Raw genomic sequence first — 12,244 nt, 5'->3', positions numbered from 1 at the left:
AAGACATTTATCAATATAAAACATATACAAGCTGTTTATCAATACAATTTTAACAACCAGCACAGCATTAAGTTTATCCCTACAAGACAGGGACTTGAATAAATGACATGAAGTATCCCAAACAGTTCTTACTTAGTACTTAAGCTTTCCTATGTTATATTAAACATTTGTGCAAAAAACATAGCCCAGTGGTGAAGAATATGCTTTCCATATAGAATGTTCCTAATTCATATCCTGCCATCTCCAGTTAAAAGCAGATGACAGGAACATTTTTGCCTGAATCTCCGGAGAGTTGCTGTCAATGGGGGAGGTAATATTGAACTGTCTGCCTCAGCATAAGGCAGTTTCATAAGCCTGGATCAAAGCAGGGAGGATTGTCTGGCAAAGAGAAGCCATGCAGAATTGCCAAAGCACCCACTACTCAGGTCTGTACACATTCTGCACTTTTACACAAAACTGGAGTATGGTACCAAACTCCCAACCCAGTATGTTGAGTTGGTAATGTTTCACAGATTATTTTTGGCCTTTATAAAAACAACATGTGAGCAATGCCTAGAGAAATTTTCCAAGAATGGTTGCAGGTCCTGTTCCTCCCTCCCTTTTGCCAACAAATAAGCTATATAATTTAAGCAAACCTATGGAAGTTGCTAGTCAAGCAATAAATTAAGAACGTTCTCAGAAGATTCAAGCTTTTAGGCCACCCAGCTCAAAGGATGTGAACTGCCATGTTGGCTACAGATGATGAGAACTGTAGTCCACACATCTGGAAGATGTAAATTAATAGTATCGAATCAGAATTCTATTACAGTTTGATTATTATGAACTGAATTCTGCATGATATTCAGCACATGATACTTGGAAAATGTGGTGTGTGTGTGCACTCCCTTGCCATGATAAATTAAGAGTCTGAAACAACAGTGTCACACCCAGATTAACATCTTCATCCTAATGTATTTCATCTTGCCTTCCATTTTCATGACCTACTATGTTTCTCCCAAAGGCTATTCACAGGCCCTCAATGTCACCTATTTCCAGCCCTTTCCACAGACAGATCAGAATCATGTGCTAGCCCTGGCATTTGAACACAAACCTGTTCAAACCGTGTCTACATTTTCAATATGTTTCCGGGCTAAACACTTTGGAACACAATACACCATGAGATGACCAATTGGCTTTTCTGCAACCTTCTGCTCCCCAACCATTGATCATGTAATCCATTTGTTAAGCATCCTTACACATTTTTTAAAGACAGAGATTCTGTTTGTACCTAGTCAAAGAACAGTTTCCCCATTCACACCCTTTGAAAAACCCTACAATGATTTTTAATTTTTTAGCAGCTGGCAAAAAAAACCTATTTGAATGTTTGGGGAGGAGAGGTACACAATTTTCAACAGCTGCATAGGCTGCTTTAAAGCACTTCTGTCTGGAAATCAGCAACCGAGTGTTTTGCTTTTGTCTACATGAAAGTGATGAAGAAAGGCTGCATTGAAGTTTATAGCACAATGACCACCCCGTGAGGTTAAAAACATCAAACAGAAGATAAACCAAAATAACACACAATCATCTGTCACTGGAGCAAGCTAAACACTGACGCAGCAATTATAACCAACTTCTGCATCCCATTCCTGGTTGTGTAAGGGTATCTGCAGGACTCACCGGGCAGGCAGTTCCCGTATTTGATTGTGGCTAAGATCCAGCACTTCCAGCTTTCTGCTATCACAAACCCACTCAGGAAGGCTCTCGAGGTGGTTTCTATACAAGAGACAGGAAATAAATGATAACATGAACAGATCAAGGAGTGTGGAACATATACTTTAAGACAGGGATGCAGAACACTTGAAACAATCACATATCATGACAAAGCCAAAGTGTTGTTGCTTAAGCCACTTTCTGATTAAAGCACCAATTAAGTGGCACAGATAGTTTATCCTTGTACTACCAAATGCCCCAAACAGCCAGAACTACAACCAAGTATTTTCTTTAAAAAGTGCAGACTGTTTCCGTGCATGTACCTTGTTCCATTGCAATTTAACAACTGAAGATATGTTTATATCATTTTTGAGAATGAATAAGTTAAGTGTGTCATTATATGGTTCCTTCCCTCTTTCTTTCTTTCTTTCTTTCTTTCTTTCTTTCAGCAAAAGTGGTGTGAAAAGGAAAACATGTAAGGTTTAAAAAAATAATTAAACCATTTTCCATAAAAACTTTCAATATGGCATTTTCTCACGAGATTAGCCCAAGGGAACATTAAACATTTAATTCAACTAGGCTCAGGAAGACTCAAAGAACCATATTCCGTGAATGGAAATATATTTATCCTAGGAATGACCGCTAATGCCCATAGATTATTTCACTGGGTTATAAGGAAGTCAACTGATAAAAGTTTCCCAGTGTTTTCTAACCCTTATCTGGGAAATGTCTACACAAAGCTCTGCCCTATAGTTCACTGCCTACAATGATCTCTTCGCATTCTGCCTTTCCCCCCAGAATTAGGATCAAGACCCATTAAAAAAAAGTCAATTCAATATAGCAAACACATATAATAAAATATAAATCAACTATCTATAACATATTTAATACACAAACCAGGGGTCGGCAACCTACGGCCCGCGGGCCGAATGCGGCCCGCGAGCACTGTAGGACCGGCCCCTGGCCGACCCTGCCGCCGATTGCCGCCGCCGGAGCGCTCCGTTTCCCCGCCCCCCTGGGATGGCCTCTGGCCTCCCAGGGGGCGGGGGCAAGTGCTGGGGCCGCCGGAGCGCTCCTTCCCCCCGCCCCCTGGGATGGCCTCTGGCCTCCCAGGGGGCGGGGGCAAGCGCTGGGGAAGAAGGAGGAATGGAGGAGGAGGAGGGAGGGAGGGAAGAGGAAGGATGAAGAAGAGGAGGAAGAAGGAGAAAGGAAGTTGCAGGAGGGAGGGAGGGAGGAGGGAGGATGAAGAAGAGGAGGAAGAAGGAGGAAGGAGTGAAGGGCAAGAGGAGGAGGGAGGGAGGGAAGATGAAGAAGAGGAGGAAGAAGGAGGAAGGAAGGAAGGAAGGAAGGAGCAAGGAGGAGGGAGGGAGGGAGGATGAAGAAGAGGAGGAAGGAAGGAAGGAAGGAAGGAAGGAAGGAAGGAAGGAGCAAGAGGAGGAGGGAGGGAGGGAGGATGAAGAAGAGGAGGAGGAAGGACGGAAGGAAGGAGCAGGAGGAGGAGGGAGGGAGGGAAGGAGGAAGGAGCAGGAGGAAGAGGAGGAAGATGAAGACCTGCAGTCTTTCTGAAGGTGAGACAGTGTGACTTTCCAAAGTACATTTCTGTGTATTTTCAGTGCTTTCAATGCTAAAAGGTCTGCTTTTACAATGAGAGTGGTAGTGATGATGATATGTCAGTTTGTGGGACATGCAGTCTTTCTGAAGGTGAGACAGTGTGACTTTCCAAAGTGCATTTCTGTGTATTTTCAGTGCTTTCAATGCTAAAAGATCTGCTTTAACAGTGAGAGTGGTTTCGGCCTTCCCCTTCGGCTGAAAGGGCCCCTTGGAGCCCTTTCGGCCGAAGGAAGGGGCCAAGGAGGAGAGGGCAGGCACACACCTCCTCCTCCCCGCGGGGCTTTGGCAGCCCTGAGGTGTCTTTCGGAGGACACCTCAGGCCTGGCAACACCCTGAGGACAGGAGCTGGGGCCGCGCGCCTGTTGCTCCAGCCCCTCACGGGCCCTTACTGCTTCTCTGAGAGGCAGCTGGGGGCCACGGAAAGGGCAGGAGGAGTAGGCGCATGCCTGTCACCCCCTCTCCCAATCCCCCCTTCTAGCTGTCTCTCAGACAGCGGGAGGTTGGGAAAGGGAGCAGAGAAAGCCCCGCCCCCAGAGGGTGGAAGCTCCGCCCCTGGCATGCGGCCCCACCCCTGGAGGGTGGAAGCTCCACCCCTTTCGGCCCCCCAGTTGTCTCAGGGACAGCAACCCGGCCCCCGGCTCAAAAAGGTTGCCTACCCCTGACACAAACATTGATAGCAGTTATAGAATAGAAATGTACAATAAGAGCCTTTGTTTTAAAATGTTTCCCAAAAGCCTAATGAAGCAAAAATATATCTGACAAGAGAAGGTCAATAAGAAGCGGAACAGTCCTCCTGCCTTATGAAGGGATTTCCACAGCCTAGGGGCAGCCACCAAGAAGGTTCCTCTTAAGTTCCCAGCAAACATCCCTGTGAAGGAGGGGGGGTCAAGAAAAAGTCCTCTTCTGAAGATTTCATAGCCTAGGCAGACCACACTCCTTCTTTGCTTAACCTTGTTGTTAACTGCCCTTGACTCAACCTCAACTCATGGCAACCCTGTGGATGACACATCTCCAAAAAACCATGTCCTCCACTGCTCTGCTCATGTCCTGCATGCTTAGGCCCATGGCCTCTCTGAGTCAATCCATCTAGTATGTGGTCTCCCTCTCTTTCTACTACCCTAAATCTTTCCCAATATTATTATCTTTCCCAACATTGTTGTATTTTCTAATGAATCATGCCTTCTCATGAACTGGCCAAAATACCACAGCCTCAATTTAGCCATCCTGGTTTCCAGGGATAATTCGGACTTGATCTATTCAAGGACCCATTTGTTTGCCTCTTTGGTTGTCCATGGTATCTTCAGCACGCTTCTCTGCACCACATCTCAAAAGAGCTTATTTTCTTTCTTTCTATTTTCTTCACTGTCCAGCTCTCACATCCATACATTGTGATGGGGAATGTGATGGCTTGAACTAGCCTTTAGTGTTCACAGATATGTCTTTGCTCTTTAGGATCTTGTGCATTTGTCTCATAGCTGTCCTTCCCAATCCTAGCCTTCTTCTAATTCCTTGACTGCAGTCTCTATTCTGATTAATGTTTAATCCAATATATGGGAACTTTGACTATTTCAATTTTCTCATTATCTAGGCTGAACTTTAACATAACTTTCGTGATCATTATTTTTGTTTTCTTAATGTTCGACATTAAGCCTACCATGGCACTTTCTTCAGTAACCTTCTTCAATAGTTGCTACAGGTCTTTGTTGATTTCTGCTAATAGCATTGTGTCGTATTGCTTAACTTAGACTCTTGTTTTTATAGCAGGATGAATAGGTGCGGGTTTATAGAGTTACCTTGGGTACAATTTTACAGCAGAATATCACATGCAAAAAATTAAACAGAGCTTTTTAAACGGCTCTACTATAGGGTTCTACTAAAGTGGCTTTCAGCTGGAAGTGTTTATAGAGAAGCCAACAGTATTTGTTTTAGTTATATTCAAATATATTTTTCATTAAAGGATTCAGGGGGAAAAAATCACATTAATCAAATATGTTCCTCTGTGCGGAAAATGCATGCATAGTAGACCTTTTCAAGGTCTACTATGCATATTGTCAAAACAAGCCGGTGAAAGTGTCTGAGAGACATTCTGAAATCAAACATTCCTCATTGCCGTGACTTGTAGAAATAGGGAAACACTTTTTCCCCCAATAAATTACAATTACTTATCCATGCAAACATACTGATGAGATCCTGGCACGCAATTCCACTGACTCATGGGTTTATATGCTTCGTTCTTGGCAACACCCTCAGGCAACACCCTTGTCTCTTCAGTGCTCATTTAGACACAACAGTTGCTTGTTTTTTTAATGGGAAACCAAGGCTTGATTTTTTTTAAAAGCACCACTGCTCAAATGTACAAATGATCTCTTCCATTTAGAATCCTGTCATTTTAATCTTGGTGCACAAGTCCAGCAGGCATTAATAACATCTGCTCGCTCTAATCAGAAACAGTGAAACATACATGGAAATGGAATGTTTTGCTGTAATAGCTGGGGTTGTGTGTTGCAGTTTTTACAGTGATGCTTGCAAATGTCTCTAGTAGATGGTACAAGGGAAAGAAGGGGGATAAAGTGACCAGGGCAAACAAGAAACAGAGATACAGATAAGAGATGGGAGAGAACCCACTCTTCCTATGTGCCTTTTGCCTCCTAATAATAATAATAATAATAATAATAATAATAAATTTTATTTGTATCTTCCTGCCTCTCCCGATTGGATTGAGGCAGGATCACAGCAAAGTTTAAAAATACAGTTACAGCGTTACATTATTACCACACAAGTTAAAAACCAGGATTAAAAGCATAAAATCAACAGCCGTGGGGTCAGATGCTTTTGTTCCATACAGAACAATCTGTAATTCATAGAAGGTCAGGTGGGTTTGCACGTCAAAAGAGCTCTGTCTTAGCTGTCTTCCTGAAAGTTTCCAGGGATGTAGCGAGGCGGATCTCCTCTGGAATCCCATTCATAGTCTAGGGACAGCTATACTAAATGCTTTTTGGGAAGTGGAAACATATTTAGATGCTGCTATCTCTAACAATTTCTTCCCATTTGTTCTAAGAGTGTGGGGCGGATTGTATAGGGAGATGCGTTCCCGTAAGTAACTCGGGCCCAAGCCATGTAGGGTTTCAAAGGTAATAACCAACACCTTGTATTGTGCCCGGAAGCTAATTGGAAGCCAGTGTAAATCTTTTAAAATAGGTGTTATGTAGTCAGATCTCGAGGATCCGGTGACCAACCTGGCTGCTGCATTTTGCACTAATTGGAGCTTCTGAACTTGATACAAGAGTAGCCCCATGTAGAGCGCATTGCAGAAATCAAGACTAGAGATTACCAGAGCATGTACTACAGCTTCAAGGTCCTTTCGGTCGAGGTACGGTTGCAGTTGGCATATCAACTGAAGTTGATACCAAGCACTTCTGGCCATCACATCTACTTGAGATGACAAACGTAGAGACATATCCAGAAGTACTCCCAAACTACGAAATTCGTCCTTCAGGGGAAGTGTGACCCCGTCTAGGAGTGGTTGACCAATTTCCTTCCCCGGGCCTAAGTATCCTGTGGCAAGTACCTCCGTTTTCTCTGGATTCAGCCTGAGTTTGTTTTTCCTCATCCAGCCCATTACCAACTCAAGGGGAGATGTTATTCTTAGTCACTGTAACAGCCGGGGACATAGAGAAGCATATCTTGTTGCTTTTATGGTCCTGAAGTTATATATTATCATCTGTAAGGAAGTTTTCTTCATGTCTCAGATTAAGCCCTGTGATTCAAGGGGAAGCCTGTAAACAAGATAAGCACTTCCTTCTAAGGTGGCTTCACTCATTTGGGTTTAAGCATAAACATACATTTAATTATCACTTTTTTTTAAAGGTATACTCTAAAATGGGGTGGGCAGCTCTGGAGATCATTTTACATCACATCAGCACATCTGACATGACCAGAAGTGATGCTGCCTCCCTTCTAGTTTCACTTTCAGCCAATTTGGGGGTGGAGTAGCTTTAAAAGATATGGAGAGGGCTCTTGTGTGGAGTAAAACTACTATGTTGTGTGGCGATTTTTGTGTGGCAACTGTCTGGGAGGACCTTGGGGCTTTGGGGGATGTAAAAGGGGGCCATGTGGACACTAGATGGCTTGTGGGCTGCCTTGCTCCACCCCTGCTCAAAAAGTGTTAACTAGAAGTGCAAGAAATGTTAACTAGAAATGCAAGAAATGCACTAGAAATGCAAGAAATGCACCTTTTGAATGGAGACACCAAGTTTGCTGCCTTGTTAGATGTGGAACACACTTTATATTCAGGATTTTAAGTGCAACTAGCACAAATAGCTAATATATTTTGTAGCTATGCACACAAACATGGCAGTGCATAATCCTTTTGGCCCTGAATGCTAGGAATGTGTATGGACACAGACACACACTTACAAACATACCTGTTTTAATGCACACTGATGGGGATGTTTAAAACCTCACACTGAGATCAAGGAATCTATCACTAGTATAATGGTGGAGATCAAAGTCTTTCCCAGCTCTCAGAGATTTCCACTGCAATTATTATTACTTGTAGAAGGCAGCTTTGAAAGCCAGGGAACTGTGGATTACCCCATTCCACCCCACAGGCCAGCCGGGCTAGCAGGAAAAAGGAGATATGGGGCCCTACAACTCTAGAGATTGCAGAAACATCATTCCAATGAAGCCATCAAAGCAAGAAGTTTTACTTCTCCTTTTCTTGCTCCAGCTTCTCCAAAGGCTCATGAAGACATAAAGGCAATGGAGGTTTGGGGACCAGCTGCAGGCCATGGGGTCTTACTGAAGAACATCTGGGGCTCATTTTATTCTGAACTGTGAGGACAGTCACATGTAATGTTCAGGGAGCAGGGGACAAGTCAAAAGAGTCACGTGGAAGGCTCATGTAATCTCATGGACCAACCCTGCTCACTATGCTTAGTTAGTTCCATCTCCCTTCTATACCAGCCTTAGAAATGGTGCAGCCTTTTCCCAGTGGTTTTGGTTTCTGCTGAGGTAGCTCCATGCTTTAAATCCAATGGAGGAGGTGGTACAGTATTTTAAAAGCTACTATGCTTACCTAGAAACATCCATGTAAGTCAGATAATTTGGAACCGGATACACATCAAGGTGAACAAGTTCTGAAAAAAGAACACAGGGAATATATATATATATATATTTAAATACCAGAACTATTTTCTGTGGCTTGAGTTTGTGAAATCTTTTGTGCCCATTGCAAGTTACAGTTGGTACTGAAGGACTTCAATGTGTATACCACACTTCATAATTAGAAATTTAGCCCTGTTATGGAGGAATGCTTTCCTATCATTCCCCCCAATGCAGCCTCTGACAGAATTCCAACCCCCACACTTCTTCCAACACCTATTTTTCTACATGTAAGTGTGTCTGCATCTCTTTCTGCATGTGAGCGTATGCAATGCGAAGTCAAAGGCTTTCACGGCCAGCATCCATAGTTTTTTATGGGTTTTTCAGGCTATGAGCCCTGTTCTAGAAGAGTTTATTCCTGACATTTCACCATCAGCTGCGTCTGGCATCTTCAGAGAATGTTAGCATGGAAGAGAGTGGAGTATATATACTGCTGGTTGAGAGAAAATGAATAAACTCTTCTAGAACACAGCCTCATAGCCCAAAAACCCACAAAAAACTACAGTGTATGCACTATTAATCTATATGAGCCTCCACCTACAGACTGCTGTAATGATACAGCTCCAGCAAAGGTTTATCGCCTTGGGGAGAGCTAACCCTTTGATAAATCAATAATCCCTTATGTGATCATTTCCCAAGGCCATTTTTTAAAAGCATCTCCAGTAACACTATATTTTACTGACATTCATTTCCAAGCAAGGAGTCTATCCAAGCATCCACCTGGCCCCACCCCAAGCCTTCAACTCATGACATTAGCCATATCAATTTTTATGCACTGAACTAAAATACCTTAACCTACAGAGCTGCAACATTAATTTTTTCACCTTGAAACAATGTAAAGAATTCAAACCATGGTTTTACTGTAATCCATCCCACTGTACAATTGTAAATTTAAGAATATGGAACTCCAAGATGAGAGCCTTAAATCACAGGCTTTTTTAAAAAGAAGATCAAAAGAGTTGATTGGCCAGGGAACAAATCAATCATTATTGGTTCATGAACCTAAAACCTGTACCTGGCCTTTTATCTGTACCAGTTGTTGCATCAATTGCCATGAAGGTGGAAGTGGCAGAAAGCAGAATAACAGAGAATACTGCTGCAACTTGTTTAAAGCTCTGATTGCTGTGTATTGCAATCAATTTATCAGGATTTCCAGCCAAACTCTGAGATGGCAGGGTCCTACACAGATATTTCCCATGACCAGTGTTGTGTAAAATAAAGTCAAGCACATCCACTTCATTTGCCCAGTGTGTAACCTTGTTCAATTCATACTCTCTCGGCCTCAGAGGAAGACAACGGCAAACCCCCTCTGAACAAATCTTGCCAAGAAAACCCCATCATAGGTTCTCTTCGGGCCTGAACAGACAGGCCAAAATAAAGCTGCTTTGGAGGCATGCTGTTTAAATGACTCACGTGTCTTAAGAGGCCAGAAACTGCGCCACTGCCATGCTCCAGTCCTTAGGACTGGAGTGTGGCTTTGCCATGGCTTCCAGCCTCTTAGGATGCATGCATCATTTAAACAGCATAGCTCCAAAGTGACCCACAGCAGCTTTATTTTGGCCCTTAGGTCAGAAACTCTGAAGGCACACAACGATAATGAACAAATACAAGCTAATCAGTCAAATCACAGAAAAGGTCCACAGGTTTTCTTACTACAATCAGGTACATCATTCCATCCAAAGCAATTCATATGTTCAGTAACAATATAAACCTCTATCCTTTCCCTAGATATCTGTACAACTTCTTAGTACAATTGGCCCTTCCCTTATGCGGGGGATCCATTCCAGACCCTGCCGCGTAAGTGAAAAACCACATAAACTCAAGCCCCATTGGAAACAATGGGGTTCATTCTCATGGCACGCACCTGGCGCGTGCCCCATTGCTTCTTCCAGGGCGTGGGAGAAGTCTTTACGCGGCTTCCAGCGTATGCTGGGAGCTGCGTATGGCATGCCAGCGTATAACGCGGGCGAACTGTACTACATGAAGCAAAAGGAAGAACCCTTTATAGTTTCAGCAAAAGTAAGGTTAGCACAATTACTAGGGAGTGCAAAGAGGAAGGAGAAAAGACTGAATTTTCCTTTGATTTCTATTGGCCAAATACTGGTACTGGAATAATCCTATAGAATCCATCCAAGCTAGTTACTCCTATTATCTCAATGATCACTCCTATTATCCCATTGACTCTGCTTTAATTATGTAAATAAAGCAATTTGGACATTGAAAAGTGTGCTTTATGAATGCTGAGTGTGGTACAGTGGGCCCTCCTTATATGCGGATTGCCATTCGTGGATTTGAGCATCCGCAGATGGCAAGCCAGTATTTTCCCCCATGGCGGTGCAAACACAACCACACTGCCATTGGGGAAAAGTCCCTCCCCCTCCTTCCCTCCCATCCCCCCTCCTTCCCTGCTCCCCCCCCCTGAGGCTTTTGCCCTGGCTTTGCTTTGGGAGCGGAGTCTGTCACCTAGACAGCCGGGGCTGGGACTGAGGCTTGAATCTCAGAGCCCTGTCACTAGGCCTAGCACCCGGGATGGAACCTCCAAAAGTCAAGCCTCAGCCCGGGCTCTGGCTCCCTTGGAAATCCATTGGACGGAGGGAGCCAGCACCAGGGCCGGGGCTTGGGTTCTAGAGCCCAAAGGCTCCGTCCCGGGTGCTAGGCCTGGGGACAGGGCTCCAAGACTCAAGCCTTCCGGCTCTGGCTGACTGGGTGGCAGACTCCGCTCCCAAAGCCAAGCTGGAGCAGAAGCCTCTGAGGAAGCAGGTAAAGAGATAAAGAGGACTCCAGTCCCATTCTCCTTAATGGTGGCATGGCCACATGGCCGCACTGTCATTAATGACGATGGGACTTGAGCATCCACCAATTTTAGTATCCATGTGGGAGAGATCGGGAACGGATCCCTCACAGATACCAAGGGCCCGCTAATTCATTCCTGACTTGCAAGGTTTTGCACTGGTACAGTATTCCTCAAAAATGTTACTGCTGAATGTTATATGTATTGCCAGTTTGCTAGGGGACACTTAAATGAAGAATGCAACACAAAACACATAGCCATGGCAAGAAGAAGAGGCCAGTTCTTTATCTAAACTGACTTCAAAGATGAACGTACCATTTCCAGTGGCGTAGAGAGCTTTCAGGAGGTATCCGCTGATTTTAAGGGTCACCAGCTGATTTCTTTCACAGTGCAGTATTTCCACATTATTGAAGATAGTGGCATCAAACTCGCCTAATTTATTGTCCCGAAGGTCAAGCTGGGTCACATGATGTAGGAAGTCAACTTCATCTGCCACCAACCTCCTGATTACATTTAACCTGGTGTACGAGTGGGAAAAAAAGAAAACCTGTATGTGCACTCAATCTGATTAAAAGGCTAGAAATCAAAAGATGAGGCACTTGGTTAATCACTTGACAAAATCTAAAGCCTGCAAAGGGAAACATCTGGTCCTGACATACCCATCCCTGTTTTCATATTTATGTCTTGCAAATGTCATGGTAACTTGCCTGTAGGTCCCATGTAATCCACATTTAGTTTTTAGGATGTTACAGCACCCCATACCCCACAAATCAATCAATGAAGCCACTAATAAATAATCATAGTGTTGCAAGACCACCAATATAGCACCCAAGTTAACTTCTGCTCATTTCACTAGGTCATAAATTGTCCCAGGCTGCATTCTTAGTACTCTCTTGCCATTAATCTCAAAATATAATTGCCTATGAAAGTCCAAACTAAGCTTACAACAGTCATTACTCATGAATGGGATACATCTCATAAACAGGAACA

General features: G+C 43.7%; 1 protein-coding gene across 1 annotated transcript in view; it reads right to left on the bottom strand.

The window, feature by feature from the left end:
• PHLPP1 (PH domain and leucine rich repeat protein phosphatase 1) overlaps positions 1–12,244 on the bottom strand; it is a 193,047-nt gene that overhangs the window by 47,674 nt on the left and 133,129 nt on the right. The window contains exons 7-9 of the mRNA XM_042464403.1: positions 11,570–11,772; positions 8,378–8,438; positions 1,657–1,752 (exon numbers count right to left, since the gene is read on the bottom strand). Of these exons, the coding sequence (XP_042320337.1) occupies positions 1,657–1,752; positions 8,378–8,438; positions 11,570–11,772 (360 nt within the window). The remainder of the gene's footprint in view (positions 1–1,656; positions 1,753–8,377; positions 8,439–11,569; positions 11,773–12,244) is intronic.

This window comes from Sceloporus undulatus, chromosome 4, assembly GCF_019175285.1.
Source record: "Sceloporus undulatus isolate JIND9_A2432 ecotype Alabama chromosome 4, SceUnd_v1.1, whole genome shotgun sequence".
NCBI classification, from domain to species: Eukaryota; Metazoa; Chordata; class Lepidosauria; order Squamata; family Phrynosomatidae; genus Sceloporus; species Sceloporus undulatus.
The sequence above is the reverse complement of the archived record's forward strand: the minus strand, read 5'-3'. Positions and strand labels throughout refer to the sequence as shown.